Source organism: Lepisma saccharinum, chromosome 10 (genome assembly GCF_977018435.1).
Source record: "Lepisma saccharinum chromosome 10, izLepSacc3.1, whole genome shotgun sequence".
NCBI classification, from domain to species: Eukaryota; Metazoa; Arthropoda; class Insecta; order Zygentoma; family Lepismatidae; genus Lepisma; species Lepisma saccharinum.
In genome coordinates this window covers 32,678,570-32,701,567 of record NC_139238.1, presented here as the reverse complement: position 1 = coordinate 32,701,567, position 22,998 = coordinate 32,678,570, and the positions used below count along the sequence as shown (strand labels likewise).

Sequence of the window (22,998 nt, the reverse complement as noted above, 5' to 3'; positions counted from 1 at the left end):
ACTGCGTAGAACTGGCACTAAAGAAAAAGTTTTCTTAATGAAGTTTTTGTTTCTTTTTTGACGCATCCGTTTCGAACCCTACTAAAAGAACAAAATTATCTCCTGAATATATAACCCCTCAATATTACCACCAATAGACTGGTACAAAGTGTATATGACTTAACTATACATAATCAGGTTCAGGTAGATGATATCCACCTGGCATATTTGAAGAAGTTGCATAGTAATGTAAATTTGGTTCATTTAAAATTTTCAAATATCATAACCAAGTCTCGGACATCAAATCTTGGTCTCGCGTCTCGTCTTGTAAGCGTCTATCTTTCTCTCGGTCTCCTATCGGCATGTCTCGTTCTCGTGTCGGTTTTTACAAGAGTTATACATATTTTTGTCATGTTGGGGGAGGGGGCGTGTCTCTGGCAACTTCTGACAATATCCTACCGGTCGTATTTAAGAATTATTATTATTTATCATCATTATTGTTTTGTCATTCGCACCGGCTCCAGTGCTGTGGGGTGCCTGTGTGATATATGTACAGTCACAGACAATTCTGCGTTGTAGCACATTACAAGGGAAAACATTTTATGTTGCAAAATTATGATTGAGAAAGGGAGAAAGAGGTTCTGAAAATGTTTTCAAAAAGGTGCAAAAGAAAGTTCTGATAACATGCCTCTATTCAATGCTCTCGTATCGGATCTTGGCGGTTTTTCCATCTTAGTTGTGAAGTTCCAGCTGGTTAGCTTAGCCTTCTAGCGTTCATGAATGTTTCTTGTAGTGACTGTGTTTATTGACATTGAAAGGCTGTTGACGCCGCGCAACTGTCGCGGGCGATGAGTGGTAGTCTGGTTATGGTCACTCATCCATGTAGTGACCCGGCGTGGCACTGCTTAACATTTGAGATCACTTGAAAACTGCCGTTTCTTCATTTCTCTCATCATGAATTCGTAGAGTGTCTCCAAATCTAGATCTTCACGGATCTGGACCGTGCTTGTGTAGCGATCTGCGCCGTAGATGATTCGAAGGGCTTTGTTCTGGACCCGTTGAAGTCGATCTAGGTGAATCTTAGAGCTGTGCAGCCATACTGCACTTTTTCTGCGCCTTCTGTATATAATGAGCGCGGACCGCGTAGAGAACTGTGTTTCTGCCGAATAGGTTTTGCTGAAGTTTGTTTTTTCTCTCGCGTGTTTTGCTGCATTATCTTAGGAGCTGTTGGGGCTGCAATGATTATATTATACCATCTTATAAGCTCTTGTTCTGCTCTACAAAAGGAGACTATAGGATTTTATGTAGCAGTTCAAGAAGAGTGAAAATAATTTATTTTTCTGTCCAATTTTATAATACAACATGAAAGAAAAGTAAGGAAAAAGGTACTGAAGCATAAAAAAGGGGTAAAAAGGGGATAATTGTGCTAATCTCACGAGAAGATGCAAAAAGGTACAACAAAGTATGTTCATTTTACTTGATTTCATGTCCTAAACAGTTATATTTTTGGAAAGATGCAGCACCTTATTACAATCCCGAAGTGTCCGTTTTATACTCTTCCGATATTCGGATCTAATCGATGACGTAGTTGTAACATGGAGGCTTTGTAATCAAGAGGTACTAGGCTCGATGCCCGGTGGAGACGTATAGGGATTCAGATCCCACTTTAAACTGTAGCTCGAGACATCACAAGCCTATCGGATCATAAAGTGAACTTGAAACAAACTCAAACTTTAACACTCGATATTCTGCACTGCTTTACATGAATTCGAGATTGTGAGGTAGGTACCCTCTACAATACCGGTTTGAAAACAACATGACATAAAGTTTGTTTATATAATAATGGTTGTGTGCTACTGTCATAGCACCAGCTATTCGTACCGTACTTTCGACAAAAGAACAATCGCTCCGTCAGTCAAAATAACGAGTAACCGTATATATTAGTTACTTTCAAGTACAGCGCCTTGAATAACGTAGTGTGGAAAACGACCCAAGAAACTGGTTCCCGAGACGGATGAGAACATAGATGGCAGTGCGATCAGTATCGGTGCTAATTTTCTTATGAAAGTAATGCGGCTTTGTTAGTTTTTGGAATATATTATGTAGATTTGTTTGTCTTGAAAGGCGGTACGTGAATTGATGGAAACAGTTATATTTGTGGAGTGATTTGCAGTCACGAAATGGCATTAATTTGGAAAGAAAAGTAAAATAAAATGAATAAATAAATAGCATGCGTGCGCAACACAAGAAGAAACATTGCAATGTGATTCCGGGCGTCAGGTCTTGGACTGTGTATTAGAGTTTATTTTTCTATGTTATTAGAATATAAATACTATCCTGAGAGATATTTCATACCGAGGCGACAAACCACAAGTGTCGCTTGAAAGCGAGCAGTCGGTAATCAATGCAGCCTTTCGAACCGTAGGGACACAAGCTCTGACTGCACCGTTTCCTCAAGGAGATTTTAGACCAAAGCGACACACGACAAACGATACGAGGATTTCACACCAAAGCGACACGGGCCCTTCGGTCCAATACAACTTTCATGCCGAAGCGAGACGCGACACATGTCGCTTGGAAACGAGCCAATCAAGAGCAACATTTGACATTGTAAAGGCATGACGGGCAGCACAGGCCAGTTCCGTTGGTGAAATTCTCAAGCGATAAGTGTCGCGTGCCGCTTTGGTGCGCAATATCCCTAAAGCAAGACACTCATTTCATCGCACATGCGCAAACAACAAAGCACGGCAACACGTTGCAAGCTATTGAGGAAATGGCCCAGTTTGAGCTACACAAAAGCGACAAAGTGACACGTGTGGCTTATCGTGTCGCCTAGATCTGTTGTTCGCACAATTAGCAGCAAACGCTTGCTAATAGACTGAAGTGCTGCTTCAAGGCTGCCGCTTGTCACTTAGTTGGGAACTCCCCCTGTAGCGCGTCGCTTCGGTCTGAGCACCCTTCATTTAAGGAGCTTTCCGACCGAAGTAACAAGTAGCTTGCGAATACGACATAATTTATGAACGTGTCGTTTGCTGTTTCGACCCTCATGCGCAATGAATGCTATTTTACAGTCTGGAAGTGTGTGTGTCACTAGTCACATCAGTGTAAACATCCCGTGTCGCTTGTCCCATTGGTCTGAAAGTTTTCTTATACTCATGTCGATGGCATTAAGGACGTTTTGTGGGTTTCGCCTTGTCGTTTCATGCAATCATCATTATCATCATTGCCGCGATTAGTTTAAAGCGGAAGAAAACAGACAGTAAATATAGAAAATATAAATGCTTCTGTGTGTATATCTTTAAAAGAAATGATGATGATTATAATAATTATGAACCTAATTCATACACAAAAATTTAGTTACCAAGAGCATTCCACTCGTATTATTAATGAAAGTATAACGATAACAGGACGTGGTCGACTGTCCAGAATGTTCGTTAATATCTTCGCGGCCACTGTACCAAATATCATATCAATTATCACATTCATAGAAATGGTTCATGTAAAAGAATCAGACGTTGCAGCGAAAACTCCATTTACTTCCATTTTAAGCAGACGAATACCATGCACCGAGACCAACACCAGCGCCTCTAGCGGTATCATTTTCGAGTGGAACCAGCCAGAGAGCCCAGAACCGTGATGTTTTCCACACTACGTTATTCAAGGCGCTGTACTTTCATGAAAGTAGGCAGCAGCTTTGCCTTACTTAGCTTCTTGTTCTACTTGACTTTTCTTTTATAATCTTATACGGTAGTTGTCGGTAATTTCTTTTTATGCAATGTTCTGTTTTCTACAATTGACATTAGTGCTTACATCCTTTATGCGTATTGACATCTGACCTTCTTTAAGCTTCTATATGTTATATTATGGCTCATGTACAAAGATAAGTAACTGTAGCAAAGCTTTGATTATCATCGCCATCTTTTACCGTTCTTTTAAACTACTTCATACTGTCGTCTTATTTATAGCAATTTGCAGGCTGTATATTGACTAAAGTGTATATGAATTGTACACTAGCTTCACTTGGTAATGAAGAAATCCGGTTCTTTCTACAGCAGTGAATGTCATCGCAAAATATAACACAAGGACACGAACGAGAATAGAATGACGTCACTAACCTTAAGGAATCAATTGTGAATCTGCTGATTCCCGAAATTCTGATGTTCTTTCCGATTGCCTTGTAGCCATGTCCCATGTACTGTGGAATCAGGTTGATTTCAGGAATCACTAGGGGCTCGATGGAAGGAACGCTGAGGTCTGGAATGCCTGGAAGAGAAGAACAGCAAGAGTTATGGCAGGTTCCTTCATGAAATGGCACACGAAGAAATAAGTTCGGTGTCCACATTCTATGCTTTACTTAGGCAATATGTAGTAAGGCTATATCACGAACTAAGGCGCATTCGTGCAGCAGTGTGTATTTGTCAAGTGATACTCTTTCGTACACATCCCTGAATAAAGTGATAGTGGAGATGAAGCTTCCACAGCTGCGAAAATCACATTTACGCGTATCATAGTCCATGTTTGACACGTTTATTGACTTTGTTTGTTTCACTTTGCTTTTCTGCCACTTCTTGGCTAATAGCATAGATCAGAATGAGTGATGATCAGAGACGTCTCCTGAACGCATGCGGAGCATGCTGCGCATGCGTCAATTGTATGAAAATGGACAGCTTGCTCTGCGACGGCATTAATGAGCATTTCTACATTCTAATTTATTCATATAGGAGAAGCCCAACTAAGATTATATTACATTTCTCGGATCTGAAGTGACGCATGCGTCAATTGTGGGAAAATAATTCTTACTTTCTTTCACATCAGATCCAAGAAATGTAATATAAGCTTAGTTGAGCGCTGTCGTGTAAAATAGATACTTCTCATATATGAAGAAAATAGAATGTAGAAATGATCATTAATGTCGTCGCAGAGCAAGCTGTCTTTTTTCCCACAATTGACGCATGCGCAGCATGCACCGCATGCGTTCAGGAGACGCGTGGCACACACAAAGAACATCCATGCTCAGGCCGTGATTTGAGCTCTATATTCCCTGCGTCATATCGCGCAGAATGAGTGAGGATTAGCCGATACCTATGCAGATACTCTCGACGATTTCCACCGATAACGGTAGTACTTGAGAATTGTAATATGAATAATTAAAAGTTGTTCAAAATAGTGACGTATGCTGAGTCTAAGACCAGAACTAGCTCACTATGACACCTGGTCCTAGTCTATGGAGGAAGGGAGAGGACTAGACTCATTCTTGACATCTTCAAGGAAGCCACGTTGCCATCCCAACGGTAGTCAGGTTGCAAACTTATAAAAATTCAGGTTGCCAACTCCTAATAATCCAGGTTGCCAGCTCCTAAGAATTCAGCTTTCTAGCTCCTAATAATTCAGGTTGCCAACACCTAATAATTCAGCTTGCCAGCTCCTAATAATTCAGCTTGCCAGCTCCTAATAATTCAGCTTGCCAGCTCCTAATAATTCAGCTTGCCAGCTCCTAATAATTCAGGTTGCCAGCTGCTAAGAATTCAGGTTGCCAGCTCCTAATAATTCAGGTTGCCAACTCCGAAGAATTCAGGTTGTCAACTCCGAAGAATTCAGGTTGTCAACTCCGAAGAATTCAGGTTGCCAACTACTAAGAATTCAGGTTGCCAACTTCAGAATCGCCATTATCTTCTTCTTGAAATCAGGTTAATTCACAGTTTCTAATCAAATTTTTCTTCAGTATTGTACTTTCTAGGCTTTAGGCTTCGCAGATAGCCTAGCTAGCCTCGAATATACGCCCCTGGTTCGAAATATAGATTAATACTATTGTGTAAGCATTCCTCTCAGATTTTGTGCACGAATTTACCAACATTCTTGTTTTAAATAGTATTTGAGAACTACATGAGAATATTAAATTTCGTTATGTAAATCTCAAAAAATATTGTTTTTCACACAAAACTTAAAATTTTGAATAATTTCAGTATAATTAGACTCGGCGAAAGTGATGCACGTCATTTTTGCGGACCCCGCGAAACAACAAAATTTGAAAGTATCGGCAGGTATCGCTAAATTGGAACCGATACTTTCTGATATCGATATCACTGGTATTGGCCAATATCGATACATCGGCATCGATATCCGCTCAGTTCTAATGATGATATGATGAAATTGATGAAGGAGCACTCACAAAGATCACCCATGCCAGGCTGGAATTCGAACCTGGAATCCCTGACGTCATAGAGCACTACGCTAACCACATGTGTGATACGTGTCTGCAAATCAGAGCACCCAACGCAACAATCGATTATGATATGCTGCAATGTGCTACATGTCTGGTAGGAACTAGACTACAGGCTGAACGTGTGATGAGTTCTCAAGCTCTCCTGTTTTCGATGGAAGTCATTTTCTCCATTGTTGTTCATGACGGCTCCATGGCTTTAGCACAAAATGTTTAAACGTATCTTTAATTTCGTACCAGTTTTGTGCATCTGAATATCATTACGTGAGTAATGTACGAGGGCAAATGAAAAAGTATTTGCCCCTATTTTTTTCAGTCGAAATATTAGTGTGGTTGAGAAACCGAGATATACATTCAATGCAATAGGTTTTTCTTGGAACGGCCCAGAGTTAACTCTCGGCTGCTCCGCGGCACGGCGCTGCTGTCACTTTGCAAAGATGGCTGCAGTATTCAACACGTCCACGTCGTATGAGCAGCGAAGTGTTATTCGTTTTCTATGGAGCAAGGGACGAGCGCCCATCGAGATCCATAGGGAAATGCAGCCGACGTATGGAGTCAAGTGTCTCGCTTTGAAAGTGTGCGGTGGTGGTGGTGTGAGTTCGAAAATGGCCGAGAAGACCACAACGGAAAACATTGCCACGGTGATGCTCACGGTCTTCTGGGATCCCCGAGGACCACTCCTGCTGGATTTCATGCCACGAGATTACACCATCAACGCTGACAGCTATTGTGTACACTCTCACGTCTGCGAGCTGCAATCAGGAAAAAGCGCCAAGGGATTCTCGATGTGGACAATGTAGTTATCCTCCACGATAACACCAGGCCTCATGTAGCAAACAGGACCATCGATAAACTTCAGTCATTCGAATGGGAGATTCTGGAGCATGCACCGTATAGTCTAGACCTCGCCCCCAGTGATTTCCAAGTGTTCGGTCCACCGAAGAAGTTCCTGGCAGGACAGAGGTTCCTTCGCGACGACGAAGCGAAGACCACTATCTGGCGGTGGTTCCCCGATCAACCGGCGAATTCTACAACAGTGGCATCTGGAAACTAGTGGCGTGATGGGAAAAATGCCTGAACCATTGTGGTGACTATGTGGAAAAATAGTGCAAGGTACATAAAACAATTCCTATATTTTAATATACCTGCATGTTAATTATTTCGGCTGAAAAAAGATGGGGCAAATACTTTTCGATTGGCCCTGGTATGTTTCAAATCGGAACCATCATTTATGTATGCTAACTCTGTATCGTAACATCACTGTCCGGTATCGAATAAAGCTAGCTGGAAAATCTTGTCAGCACTTGCTCTGAATATTGTAGAATAGGAGTTTTCCGCACTTAACGTCGAGGGCGCCTACCTTTAGGAGAAAATCAGGAGAGAAGCTTGACTTCGTTACCGAAGATGGGTAAGTTATCTTCAATCTATCTGCCATTCTCACTTGCTCAGTCAGAACTGTTAAATCTAAAACATGGGTTTCCAATTTATTACTAAATAATAAGCTATGTATTCGTACCTGACCCTTTAGGGCCGTCGCTACCATCAAGGGTTACAATTTGTGGGGTGAGTTACATCCCTAGGTTTTGATCCCCGCGTTCCAAACGCTACGGTATTATGGGATACTTCGTCTCTTCTAAAGCACAACAGATTTTAAATTGTATCTGAATTACGTAGCATTTCAGTGTATGTTTTAGCATTGTGTAAAGGCTAATTGCAGTTTCATCAATTAGTCTATTATTATCAAGATGGGTTAGTCATTTCTATGATCATCTTCTTTATACTTACCATTGATCAGCTGTGTCCGAAGACTTTCTTCGGAATTTATAAGGCATTGGTTCAGAGTGGGGTCATTCCTCTTGCACATGCGCACAAACTCGTCTGAAAAACAAAGGAAATCATGCCAATATACTACTGCAATCATCAGATTGGTTGAACACTTGAAGCATGTCGATTGCAAGGTTGTGACAAAGGATAGGATAATATGCAAAAGGACATTTGCTCACTGGCCGAGAGTGTCAATTATGAATCTCGAAATTAAAGTTCTGAGGTTCGATTCCCGACCTGGCCATGGGTCTTTTTTTGTGGATGTCCCTTCATCTATTTCATCTCATCATCCCTCATCCTCATCGTTGCAGACGTGACAGAAATTAAAAGTGACGCTCATGAGCAAACTCATTTCTAAACTTTTGATGCACATTCAGTGAGTAAAGTTCGATCGCGAAAAACAAGACTGTGCAAGAATAAGCAAACCCACGCGACTTTCCTCTGAGATAGTTGTGGCGTTATTTTGCTCATGAACACATTGATTATTGCCAGCGGTTGAAATGGAAAATGTTACCTGGAGGGATGTATGTTCGAGTCTTGAGGTTAGCTGTGCTGAGCTCCTCTAGTTTAACATGGTGATAATGAGACAGCTTTGCAAAAATTATGCTTTGCGAAAATTTTGCTTGCTGGGGGATACCATCCCCCTCATCCCCCATCAGTTGGAGCACTGATTATAGCTGTACAGTTCAAAATATAAGGTCACCCATCTTCACAATAGCAGCTACGTTGTATGGTATAGCTTAATCGATTACGGCCCGTTTCGCCTTATTGCGTTTTCATCCCCCACAATACAATTTTGCGTGATTTATGTGACACTAACTTTCTAAGGCGAAACGGGACATCCCATTTCGCCTTATCCTGTTTCGCCTTACACACAAAATAATTCCCACCAGGGAATATTATCGAAATGAAGCGTCATTATTATTAATGTAATAAAACACCATGCTACATTGTACATTGGTATAACGTGAATTTATCGCGTTTTTCTTGGACTCATACTATAAGTATAATTTATTTAAATTTTCTAGGTGGATGCAGTATGATGCAGCATCTAAATACGCCATTAGGTGCATGTCTTCTAACAGACGTGGCACAATCTTGAAAGTTCCAGGAACCTAACCTAACCTCACCTAACCTAACCTCACCTAACCTAACCTTACCTAACCTAACCTAACATAACCGACAGGAAAATGGGAGCCAAGGTAGGCAACATCACAAGATCTGCGCCCCCATTATGAATTACCCTTCAAGTCGATAATATTCCCAGGTGGGAAATTCTTTTGTGTGTAAGGCGGAACAGGATAAGGCGAAATTGGATGTCCCGTTTCGCCTTAGAAAGTTCGTGTCACATAAATCATTTGAAATTCTATTGGGAGAGGTGAAAACGCAATAAGGCGAAATGGATTAGGCGAAACGGGAGGACACGGCTTAATCACATATTATTTATATTCATACGATCAAGATTCTTGCACAGCTGCCATTTAAACAACCAATGGGATATTACAGGGAGTCCATAAAATCCTGCAAAAAACTAAAACTCAATAACTTTTTAGCTGTTGTGTTTAACAATACACATTTTTTGGGTGAGAAGGGTGGAAGTTTAAAGTTTTGTTCTGGCCACACTGCTTAGTGACGCTTGCACTGGTAATCACGTTATCATGTGACTTAAGATGGCGTTCATCCAGGAAAAGGCACAGTGTGTTCTGTGGTTTGCAGAGTTAAAATCTTGCGTTTCAGTGCAGAGAAAGTTCCAGACAACATATGGGAAACCACCTCAGCAAATTCAAGTATCAAGAGATGGTATGAAAAGTTCAAGGCAACGGGAAGTGTGTCAGATTTGCCACGCAGTGGAAGGACAGGATCCAGTGACGATGTGCTTCAGTCAGTGCAGGACAATGAATCCAATGAAATCGCTGAAACGAAGATCACTGGAACTGGGAATACCGAAGTCAACATTACACATGATCCTACACAAGAAGGTGAAGGCCCGGCCCTACAAGTTCGGCAGTTTCTTAACGAACAATTTCAAGGTACATGGAATGGCCGAAGAGGGCCTACACCTTGGCCTGCAAGATCACCAGACTTGACACCTTGCGATTATTGGTTGTGGGGTCATGTAAAAACCGAGGTGTATTCACAGAAACTAGCTAATCTGGATGACCTAAAAGAAAAAATAAGAGATGTGATTCTGAATATCCCAGGAGAGCACCGTCAGCACGCAATTCTCGGTTTCACAAAAAGACTGCAACAGTGTTTGGATGTGAATGGTGCACAATTGGAGGTTTGGCGATGAACCTAACAAGCAGGAAATAAACTTTGAACCTTGCTGTAAGTACACACAAAATATTTTGTTAATAAACTTAATAGTTTTCAAGTTATAGAGTTTTAGTTTTTTGCAGGACTTTATGGACTCCCTGTAGAATCCACGTGTGTTTGTTTACATCGGAGAGGACGAGTCTACACCCTCTAGGGGAGGTAGGTAGAAGTATTGAAGAAACAACGGTGTAGGTTTCAGATCATTGTTTCGGTTTGGCTCGGTTTTGTTTATTACACTGGTTGACATTTTGAAGAAAAAGCGGTTGTTTTCAAACAAATAGGGAATTCTGGTAGTATTTTGAATGCTGATCACGAAAATGAAATCCATTTTCTCCCAGGTCAGGATTTTCCCCATGTCACCAAGGTCAATCCACCTACCATATTATAACATTGAACATTTTGTGAAGAAAATCTTGTGTGAGGGATTTCGTAAATAAAACTTACATAAACAAAATCCAAACAATTTTTATGCCAATTTGTCACGTGAAAGGTCGATTAGCTAAATGTTTACATTTCTATATTGATTTTCAAAATCGGAGGATTTGTAATGTAGAAAATGAATATCTTACCCACCATTTTAAAAGGGCCTTTATTGAGAAGTTATAGCAGAATAAGTATATTGCTGTTTTCTTAAAAAAATAGAGGTGATGGGTAAGAATGGATTTCATTTTTCGAACCAGAATGCCGACATTATTTAGAGACCCATGTCGACATTGTTATCACTAGCTTTGTTGTGACAACATTGACAACATTGACAATTTTCCAGATTTTGCAAAAAAATTCGATTTTGCCTTTGCACAAATGAATGAATTATTTGTGGGGAGACAGGGGCAGACTCTAGAAGTCTGCAGTTTGTAATATTTGTGTGATTTTAGTTTTACAGCTAGTGATACAAGTATACCAGATATCCAGATTTAGTGGGGACTTCTGTCGAACTGCAGTCGTGATGCTATTTCCCTATGTTTTGTTCACACACATTCGACATGTTAAGAATCATTGCTAATACGAATAATTTCATTTTGGTATAAATATATTATTTTCAAAACCCAGAATTATCATGGCTGTTCAATGATACTGGTGCAAGAAAAAAATTGAAAACATTTTTAATTTGCGGAATACAGTACTATTAGAATACTATTAGAATGTAAACAACCAAGCTGTATGCCATGTGGCACCTTTTGTCTGTAAGCGACTGTGATGCTGATTGTCGGGTCAGGTGGGTTCGATCAGTGAGTTGAATTTTTCCGTTACTTCGGATCATAATATTGCAACTTTATAATTGTACGTCTAGCTGCAAAACTACTATAGCAATGGTGGTTTGTTACACATTTTTAGATCTGCGACCTCCTCAAAAAATTCTGGGTACGGGCCTGACACATAAAGCAAAGCATGAAATAAATAAATATGTTGTAAACACTTACGAATTTTTGCAGCGCAACAATTACTCCGTAGAACAACAATTGTAAAGAGCAAGCACAACAAACATTGCATTGTTGCAATACCAGTAAGCAACGTTCCTTTCGTCATTGTTCAGAGGACAGCACTTCACTAATGTCCATTTCGGAACTAATGTTTGTGCATATATATTGTGATAGAATTTCGAAAAGCTTGTACCAACACAATGAAATATTCACTCCTTGTCCCGTACATTACATACACAACAAACGTACGAAATATTACCGCAATAAGGACATTAAACAACGCGGAGTGTTCTGCAAATCAGATTTAAATCGCTTGTCCGTTAAACCCTCTCCCTTTTTTGTAAGCGAGGTTGGGAATCGATTTTCCACGTGCGATTCAAGTGTGGAAATGAAAATGCCAGCCTATGTTCACGAGATAACTCTTCTCCATGTATGGAAAGCGCTTACAACACATGCAACAGCGAATTGCCACATACTATTCATTCGTAGAAACACCTCTTTCTCTCTCTCTCTCTCTCTCTCTCTCACACACACACACACACACATAGGGGGAAGAGAGAGGGTGATAGAGAGGGGGGAGAGAAGTTGTAGGAGGGAAACACATAAAGAAAGAGGAGAAATGAGAAAGAGAGAAAGATTGAAAACAAAGAAGAGCAAGAAAGAAAATTAACGAAGAAACAAAAAACGAAAGAGAAAGAAATAAGATAATAAAAGTGAGAAACGGAGAGAGGGAGAGAAGAAATAAGGAAATAAAAAGAGAGAAATAGGAGAAGAAAGAGGTAGGTTAATCAGTGAATGAGAGAAATGAAGTAAGAGAAATAGTGAAGGAGAACTGTAGAAAGAGAATAAATGGAGAGTAAGATAGGGAATAAACAGGAAAATAGAGAAGAAACGGAGAGGAAGATAGGAAACAGGAATAAACAGAGAAATAAAGAAGCAGATTTTCAAGAGAGAGAGAGAGAGAGAGAGAGAGAGAGAGAGAGAGAGAGAGAGAGAGAGAAAGAGTAAGAGATGCAAATAAATAAAGAGTGAAAACAGAAAGAGGGAAACAGAGAGAGAAAGACTAAACAGGGAAGAAAGAATCAAGAAAAATATAGAGATAACAACCAGAGATAGGGAATGAGTATGATATGGAATAAAGAAATAAAGAAAGAGAAATGCAGATCTATGGCAGAGAGACAGAGCCAAGGAGAAAATAATGAAGACAGTCCACGATGAATAATAAGATTTTGTCGACATATATCACTAAGTAGGCACAATCAAATGAATTTCACTTTGGAAAAAAGGAAGAAACTGATAAAATTTCGATGAAATCCCACTGAAAATCGATTCAACGGGGTGTGAAATGTGAAACCTTCCTAGTGTATATTGGTTAAAGAGTCGCCTTGATATATGCAGCTGTAACCAGTCTGTCTTTCGTGCGAAAACGATTTCGTTTCGCAGTCTGCCCTTAATGCCTACACAACGGGGATATATCGCATGCTGTCTCTCTTTGTAAATGATTCACATCACACACAAAACACACGATGACACAGCGCTAGAGCGCGCTCGGCGGATCGTAAATCATCTTCATTGCCTTCGGAGTTGTCACGTGCTTAGTTCTGGTGGGGCAATGCCCAGGCTGAGGACATTCGAAGGTAAAGGTTGCTTCAGGTCTTAAACCAAGGATTGGAGTACTAAAGACAGTTGCAGAACAGTATTTGTCAACTGGTCCGTTTCCTTGCATTTCAAGGCTTCGCCCGTATCGAAGAGGGAGGCCAGGGGGCCATGCCCGTCGAGCAATGGAAATTTTTAATTTGAACGTATAAAAACCTACAAAAATTACGTTGATGGTTTTTCAAATTATGCATGAATTTCTATTTTGTCCTTGCACAAATGAATAGTTTGTTTCTGGACAGAGGCAGGCTCTAGAAGTCTGCCATATTGGGCTATTTTAGTGCTATAACCATTGATAGAAGGCTATCAGACTGTTCCGATTTTGTCGGGACCGTCCATTCCTTTTAATTCATGTCCCGAACTTTTCGCCTCGGCTCGGTCACAAATGTTTGCACATAATTAGATTACAGGGGAATTTTCTATACTCTTTTCATTATGGAAGAAAGGTTCCTCAATGACTGCAATACAAAACCAACCATATAAGGGGCATTTAGCTCCACCCGCACCAATAGGTCTGTGATCTCTTTTCGCCACCACTGAACAGAAGGATAAAAAAAAACTGTTTTCTTTCTCCGACATCAGGGTTTCTCTGCAACTGATGTCCATTCTGCCCCTCAATGGCTTAGGGTTACTTAATATTATGTAAATGGAGAATCCACTTCACAGCAGAATCGTTGCTAGATTTTTGCGGCATAAAAATGCCCGAAGTACTTTTAACATATATTGTTATTTGTACAAAACACTTAAGAAATTAAGTACATTATTATTTACGAAATTCTGTCAATCGGAATATGTTTTTTAACTGCAAATTTTCCTCTTTTCTACTTGTAGTTGTCTTGAACATAAATACACAGTGGTGTGACCGTACAACAGACAACTTTCACAGTGTGCAGAAGACATTAAGGCTAAAAGATTCGATGCCACAAGCCGTTGATAATGGCATTTTCTATCCCACATGTATGCATCCCCATTTAATAGCTTCTTGGTTGCCACTGACATTTAATTTTACTGTCGAATAAAATTCTAAAAGCGAAAATACACCATAGAAACAATATTACGCCAACAGAAACACTGCCAGGGTGAAGTCAATTAGCCATTCCCTTCAGATAATTCATTTACAGGGTTCGCACTGACTCCAAAGTCCTGGACAACTGAAAGAGTCACGAAAACAAGGCTAGGACTGAGGTCATTACAAACAAATGATTTTTTAAAAAAGCTTTCAAAACCTGGAAAAGTCAGGGAATTAAAAGATTTTTGCTTGGCAAAATTTGGAACCAGAAACAGGCTGCGTTTTATCTTCCCAACAATCATCCTTTTTGGGTAATATTGCTTATAAAAAGGTTATTTCATTTATTTTCAAAAATGTTCAACAAACGTGATTCATTTGATTAACTTACAAAGTTCAAGTGTAACTCTTATTTTTAGCATGTTAAGTCATTACACAGTTATGTAAAATACCTGGAAAAGTCAGGGACTTTGCAAAATGGGTGTGGACCCTCATCTATCAACCCCCCACACATATGTTGCTTTTCGTAGGCTATTTGAATTGTTTGAATTATGCACACATGTAGTCTATCTCTATCATACAATTTTTTTCGCTCTCTGACAGAAACAAATGTCAGTGTCAACTGGAAATATTTGTCACGTGTTTGCATACATATAGGTTAGAAAATGCTGTTCTTCAACATTTCGTAACAAAATGAACACATTTCTCTACCCACCCTCTCCTATACACCCTCCCACATATATATATATATATATATATATATATATATATATATATATATATATATATATATATATATATTACAGTGTATAATATGAGATAAAATTTATCTAAAATTTGCCTATGGGTCTGGTCCCCCTAAAAAAATCCTGGGTACGGGCCTGCACACACATAAATACCTGAGTAGTGGTTAGCACAACGCGCTACGATGCCAAGGGTCCAGGGTTCGAATCCCTGCCTAGACAAGGGTGTTCTTTCCGCGTGTTCCTTCATAAATTTCATCACATCATCCTCGTCTTCGCGATTATCCAAAAGTGGCGACAGTGTGAAATAAAATTCAATCAATCAATTAAACAGTCAATACACTTCATGCACAGATAGGCTAATTGGGACTGGATCTACAATTTAAAGTGGGTTCCGAACCACTATATACGTGGGCGAATCAAAAAGTAAGTTACACCCGAGCCGTGTTCCTGTACTAGAAGAGATAAAATAATCACGTTTGGTGGCAACACTGTCTGGAATGTATTGTCCCCACACCCAAAACAGCGATGCTGCAGCTGCTTTAATATAACAGTAGTCACCGTATGAGTATGGCGCATCGTATTGAGGTGGCGTCCAAAATTAAGGTGGGCTCTGTTGTCCGACTTTTGTAGACAAGAAGGCATAATCAGAGTGAAATCCATCGCCAAATTGTCGAGGTGTATGGTGAGAATGCAATGTCACACCCCATGATCAGGAAATGGTGCCAGATGTTCGAGGAAAGAACAAACGTGAAAGGCGAACAGTGCGTTGGGGAGCCTGCAACTGTGAACATTATCGACAAAACTTGAGCGTGTGAATCCAATCATCCTTGCCACCCGCCACGTGAAAATTAAATAAAATTGCAAGTGAACTTAACATATCCTACGATAGTGTGTCTATGCTGATTCATCACCAGTTGGGTGTATTTACGATACTGGGTGCCGCGATTGTTAGCCGATGAGCACAAAAGTCAACTCAATTGATACTGGACGGAAATTTTATACACAAGAAATATAAAAAAACTGGTCACACGATTCAAAAAGTGCTTGGAATACTTTGGTGACTATGTCGGAAAAAAGTTAAATGTGCATACATTTTTGTACAATAATTATTTTCTTTCTAATGTTTTTTGTTTGTTTTATACAGGGGGTGTAACTTATTTTTTGATTTACCCTAGTATGTACCTCCAACGGGTATCGAACCCGGAGCCCCTTCATTGCAAGGCGACGACGTTACTACCACGCTACCGCTAAGGCCTCACACATACATTCGTACGTACATACATAATACATACGTGTACTTACTTTTTCAGTTACTTTCTGCCGGAAATTTTCTCGCAAACAAAATACACACAATGAATGATCATAATTGTAATAAAATAAATATGTGAAGACTTAGATGTGTTATTTTATGTTTCTGGCACATAATATAAGTCTTCATATAATTATATCATTACACAAAATATATGATGGAACAAGAAGTAAGCTTAGTTTGAATGATTTTAATTCGAGAAATCGATCTTATACTTATCACTGTATAGTCACTGGCAATAAAACACTAAGTTGCTGACCAAGGCAGTTTATATGAAGATTTAAAAACACTTTACAAGTAACGTTTCAACCTTGTTTTAGGGTCTTCCTAAGAACTAAACTAGTTGAAACGTTACTTGTAAAGTGTTTTTAAATCTTTATATAAACTGCCTTGGTCAGCAACTTAGTGTTTTTAATATGGAAACAAGGCTTAATTATATTACCATCGGGAATAAAAATGAGTCACCTAGGTCCTGATATGCTCGCTATTCTTAAATTCAATATAAAAAGTCAAAACAAATCCTGTGTTACATTCGCTTTGTTACAGGTGTTACGAATGATCTACAAATTCAAAAGCAAACAGGCATGTTAAAAATACAAGTGAAACAATAAATTCATTGGATCCATACAATTTGACATCTCTTACAAGTGCTAAACTAAAACAAAATCACGTTAATCAAGAAAATAAATAAAAATATTCCCAATTCTCATGGATTTGCTCCACGGCTCTAAAAAGAAACAAAAACAAAAAACAGTCGTGTCAAGTTTTTGGAAATTAAGTCAGACTGTTAAATTTTAAAGGAATATTATTGTAAATTTTATCATGGAATAAAGTGGGTTCAAAATCAAACCCTGAAGTGTGAAAAAAAGCGGTCCAAAGCACATGGAAGGGTGGCAATCTCCTTTATTGGAATTCAGTGCTAGATATACAATCTGACAAAAATGTTGTTCATTGTAGTAGATGTCTCTGTAAGCTTAGTCATGGGAGAGTCATACGTTATTGGATGCTTGGGATGAGTTCGTATCTGACGTCAAGGCTCTTGTTGTAAATGCAGTTAGCAAAGCTCTCGGTCTGCTGCTGATTTAGGCCCTTGCATTGGATGAGTCTAAGATCGCACAGGCAGTTATCTTCAAGGAGAAGATCGAAGACATGATAAGGCTTGAACCCAGTGCACTCGTTCATCCAGACGACGCTGACACCCTTCCACAAGTTGAGCGTTACGATGTCATCCAGGAGACCGCTGTCTAGGTTGGCCTTTTTGAGGTTGATCCTGCCGAGCTTTGGAGATTTCAGGAGGTACTGCCAGAGGTGGAAAGGCACCCCGTCAGCAGGGTTGATGTGGACCACGCTGAGGTTCTCCAGAAGCTTGAACTGTATATCAGGGTTGATGCCGAACTGTAGAGTGGTTCCTACAAGGTTGAGATGCTCGAGTTTGGGACAGAGGGAGACGACACGTTCCGGATCCAACAGGACCATGTCTCGAAGCTGAAGCCTCTTGATGTCCTTGCCGTGGGTGGACAGGAACGTGTACAGAGGTTCGTTGGGGAAAAACTCACCGACAGAAGACATCACGACCAGCTCCTCAACCAGCTTCAGGTTTGCCAGAAGCAGAAAGACGGTCTGTGGAGTGTCCAGACCCAGAGCGAGGAAGACCATCCTAGCCTTGGGACACAACCGAACCCCAAGATCAGCAGCGGTCGAGGACTTATCGAAATTATCCTCAAAATCCTCAGACGAGAACTCCATATCGATGTTTAGCAGCTCGTATGGAACCACTTGGTCACCTTCATCCTTACTGTGCATGCGGTACAGGGCTTCCAGGAGCTTCTCGTTTCTCAGGATCCTTATCCTTGGCAGGCTTTCCAGGATGAGTGCGAGGGTTCCTGCTGCCATGTATACGTCACTGAGATACAGCTCCGTAGGCCGCAGGAGGACGGGTGACTTCGTATTCTGCACAGGAGAACAACAAGGGAATCTCCACATCCAATTGACATCTTCCATGTCTCTCTGAGGCACGAAGGAGTTCCGCAACTCAGAGTTTCGGAACAGTATATCGTTTCCTCTACCAGAACCGAAAGCGCGCAAGACTACCGTCGATCTGCGCTGAAAGATGAACGACATCCTTGTGAAATCGGGCATCTTCACGCCCAGCAGTGTGACATCCTTCATGTTCTTGCACCTGGACGTCAAATGAGAGTAGTCCTTGTCGCAGTGGAACACCATGACTCTAGTCACCCTATGGGTGAAGAGGATCCTCAAGTTCTGTGGATTCTCAAAATCCTTGCTCTTGGAATCACTCTTGGAGCTGCAGTAGTAGTCCAGGCAGAGCATCTCCATCAGATCGGAGACAATGCTGCCAGGCAGGCGGTCCAACGGCGCCACTGCAGTGTTTCCATCCCGGTACTTTTTCTCCAGGTTCTTCAGGACAGGGAGACACGATTTCAACGTCACGAAGTACAAAGATGGGGGATGTCTTGTGCGAGGCATTTTTTTTTGTTTCACTCAGGGGAGAATTCCAATTTAGCTGGAACAAGACTCGTATAAATTAGTACAGTTACTTTGCAATAAATGGAGGAAAATATATACAGGGTGATTCAAAAGTCTCTTGGCATTTTCCTCATATCGCTAAAGAATGGTTTTCATGATGGGATAAAATACACTGCTGTTTTCCAGAAAAATGGTGCACTACCCCATTTCGCCAGAATAGTTCGGGACTACTTTGCCGACACCTTCCCCGATAGGTAGATCGGCCGTGGCTATGGGAGGCTCGCTCCTAGACCTGACTCCCCTAAACTTTTTTGTCTGGCGTTTTATTAAGTGTAGGGTGTACCAAGTTAAGATCAACAGCATAGAGCAACTGACACAGCGAATAGCTGCAGCAACAGGGGAGATCACGCCAGCTATGTTGGAGCATGTGTTCCAGTCTACGCAAGGGAGATAGGTGCTATGGCTAGACTTAGAGGAACACATTGCCATGTACTGAGTTTGTCTTCTATTCTAGAGTACTTTCCAGCAGTACTGTCAATTTTGCCAATAAAATGGTTTTTGATTAAAATGTCAAGAGACTTTTGAATCACCCTGTATATACATGGTCCCACACATTCACAATCTCGGCCATTTCTGACGGTGATCTAATCAGCATCAGCCGCCTTCAACCCCCAGGGTTTTTCTCAGGTACCCACTCATTAGAGACTGATGAACCCCAGAGTTCCTCGAAGAGCTCCTACCAGAAATCCGTCTCTCCCGAGTGTTACTCAGACGCCCCGCCCTGTCGACCGTACAACCGTGGCCCTGTGCATTGGTGACTATGCAGAAAAATAAATGAAGCTATGTACTTTCAGAGTAAAAAAGATTTTGTAGAACTAACTTCCTTTGCTCTTTATTTAATATATCTGTATGTGTGTGTGTGTGTGTGTGTCGATCGTTGATAGAATACACTTTTCGGCGCCCCTGAGATGTAAGTAAATAACCTTACTTCATCGTAGTAGGCCAACGAGGCTCTGGCGCCTAGACCTACAGCCAGAATAACGAAATACTCAATATGCTGACCAAGGCAGAAATATATTTTATTATAAAACATAAACTGAACGTACCGTTTCAACCTTGTAGCAAGGTCTTCTTGTACCTTGTTACATTTGTACTTGGTGCAGAGTCTGAAGAAGATCTTGCTAGAAGGTTGAGACGTTACGTTTAGTTTATGTTTTATAATAAAATAAATTTCTGCATCGGTCAGCATATTGAGTTTTTCATATCATGGAAACAAGGCTTAATGGTGTTATAACCAGAATAACGCTGTGTGTGGTTGTGTGTTGTCCTGTGTTTGTCCTTGTGTGCTGAGCGCCCCCTTACAGCCTCAGATTTAATTCCTCAGAGACACTATGGTTTTACTTTTCGTTAAGTAATGAATTAGTTTTAAAAATTGAGTAAGGAAGTTTTTCAAGACATTTTTTTTCTTATTACTGGTCTATTTTCAATTTTGTTTTAACTAAGGGGGCTTATCCGCTTATTGCGTGACGGGCAAAAGTAACCTATGTGTGTCATGTACCCATGGTATAAAAATCATTGAATACATTTTAAGCGTCCCTCCGAGCTTATGTAACCCCCTCTTCCTTAACCCTATCAGTACACATCCTTACACACCGAGAGCTACTTGAAAGTGATAGTAACACATTCCAGTCTCTGAAGGCTAAGTTTAAAACACTTTATGCACAGATGGGCTAATCGGGTTTGGTCCCACAGCTTTAAGTAGGATCCGAAGCACTATGTGCCTTCAACGAATATCGAACCCGGTATCCCAAGGCGACGACGTTACTACTACATCATCGGAAGGTCCCCTGGGGACCTTTCATTGCAAGGCAATAACATTACCATTAAGTCAGAGGCCCCTCTTGATGGCGCAGTGGTAGTGTCGTCGCCTTGTTATCAAGGGGTCCCGGGTTCGATATCAGGTGGAGGTACATATTGGTTCGGATCCCACTTTAAACTGTAGGTCCAGTCCAGATTAGCATTGCTGTCAATAAAATGGACATCAATCAATGTATGATGGTTATTGACAATCAAAATGATGTAGTTCAAAGCAAAGGGATCATCCACTATCAGCGAAACAAGTCGTTAATCCTCCTCGTAAGTTTACACAAGAAATCCAGTTCTAATTACCTTAAGCAACTGTACCTTATCATTTGAGGAATTTATCGTCGCTATGTCACCGGAAACAATTCGATTGGACGCATTGTTGACTAACAATTAACGGAGTCAAACCGTGCTGAAGTATCACAGGGGTTGAGAGGAAGTTACTGTTCGGCCGCTCAATGCGCACCTAGATATCTAGAGGTTTTACCTGGTACACTTCCCGCCACTAAGTGGGTGGTTCCCTGCGGGGGCTTTACAGAATATTAGATTCCCTTATGCTTAGCTTCCCAGTTGGGTAACTCTAGTTTGAAAAGGACCGTTGCAGTGGAAAATTAGAGTCCTGCGAGGGCGGAATTCAACCTCAAACCGCCTCCCAGTATAAAAAAGTTCAGTTTGGTGTAACCACGAAACAGTTACCAGTTCGTAGTTATACCCTGTCCTAGCTAACTGTGGAGCAAGTCCGCGCATACCGTCAGAGAAACGAGGTAAATCTATTGGCCAGAGCGAAGCAGTAGAGGCTGAGAGAAGGCTGGTAACTTCAGTCGCTTTCCCCCACTCCACACAATTCCGTCTCTCTCACGTCTTCATTGGTGGAGCTCTCTCGCGTCACTACTTGCGCAGACATCATTTCGTTTGCCTGCTCCACAGTTAGCTGGGACAAAGTATAGAGATCGGTTCAATATCTGATATGTGTATTTTAAAATTAAGCTGTAGCTTTTTGCACCTTTTTGACCGTCAATTTCAGAAGCAACACAACTACCGTCAAAAAAACACCACGAGCCCTTTTAAAGTACTAATGACCATTACATAGCTATCCAAATTAAAGCAAATTTAAATATTAAGTTCATCAACATATTTATGATACACGCAACTGTAGTTTACAATCATTATCTATCTATCTTCTTGCTTGATAACATTTTCAACTTTAAGTAAAAATGTTTACGTCCCTTTTATGCAAATAAACAGGCGCACTGTAAAGCTTAACGATCTAATATAGTGAATTTTACGTTAGCTACTCACACCTAACGTACACTATAAAAAAAAACATTCCTCCAGTGGCGGCGATTGGATTCCAAAACCAGGGGGCAAGCTGCAAACTGGGTAAGGGGGGGGGGGGGTAAAGACAGTTTACTTTCCCTCGTAGATAAGGTTTAGCATAGTGGGGGGAAAATGTGGCAACAAGTGGGGGCAACTGCCGTCCCACGCCCTTCAATTGCCGCCGCTGCATGTTTGTTATGTAATAAATTATAATGTAAAGTCATAAATAATTGTATTGTACGCCATAAGTGAATATACCTAAATAAAATTTTGATAACAAAATGGTATTGTATTACCTTACATAACAAATCAATATAATTTACAGTTCTTAAAATGGAGGACATAGAATATATTATCAAGTCAATCAAGAGATGGCAGTACAGTTGTGTTGTTTTAATTTTTGTAGAATGGAAACAGCTTTCAAAATACTAAAAGCAATAACTGGAAAGAAGTTAATACTTTTTCTTTTGTTTAGACCGAAGAAATTTAATTAATTTTACTTTAATGTCAGATGTTTGTGGATTTGTGACTTTATAGTGCTATCTCTAGTCAAATTATCTTACATGTATGAATTTGTGACGGTACGTAAAGTAGAACGTGTTTAGGCTATTATTTAACCGATGTTGCACTAGATTCTGGGACGTTGTTTTTGACATTAGTATTACAATATTGCAGTACCGTAAACAGCAACATAATTACGGTATTATTTTTGTTTATTTGTATTATATTGTACTTACAGAAATGTGTTAGCCAATTATGTTCTCCACACTCGGGTGACATTTATAGAGGAGGACGATTCATTGCCCTCACAGATATCACCAAGGTGCTAGTCTGTGTTTCACGTTCACGTTGTT

At 40.5% G+C, this 22,998-nt stretch overlaps 2 protein-coding genes across 3 annotated transcripts in view; both read right to left on the bottom strand.

Moving 5' to 3' along the window:
• Positions 1–8,679, bottom strand: part of LOC145994053 (circadian clock-controlled protein daywake-like) — a 54,898-nt gene extending 46,219 nt beyond the window's left edge. Inside the window, exons 1-3 of the mRNA XM_083130137.1 lie at positions 8,538–8,679; positions 7,985–8,077; positions 4,095–4,242 (exon numbers count right to left, since the gene is read on the bottom strand). Coding sequence (XP_082986263.1) covers positions 4,095–4,242; positions 7,985–8,077; positions 8,538–8,679 — 383 coding nt within the window. The remainder of the gene's footprint in view (positions 1–4,094; positions 4,243–7,984; positions 8,078–8,537) is intronic.
• Positions 8,680–17,375: 8,696 nt separating this feature from the next.
• Positions 17,376–21,184, bottom strand: LOC145994317 (uncharacterized). 2 transcript variants are annotated; one of them, XM_083130419.1, is made up of 2 exons: positions 21,134–21,184; positions 17,376–19,001 (listed from the first exon to the last, which is right to left on the bottom strand). In XM_083130419.1, exon 2 carries the CDS (start codon positions 18,962–18,964, stop codon positions 17,474–17,476), a length of 1,491 nt encoding a protein of 496 aa, XP_082986545.1. In that variant the 5' UTR covers positions 18,965–19,001; positions 21,134–21,184; the 3' UTR covers positions 17,376–17,473. The 2 variants fall into 2 exon arrangements, with proteins under 2 accessions (XP_082986545.1, XP_082986546.1); XM_083130420.1 differs by having other exon boundaries at positions 21,149–21,176.
• Between the last annotated feature and the right edge of the window lie 1,814 nt (positions 21,185–22,998).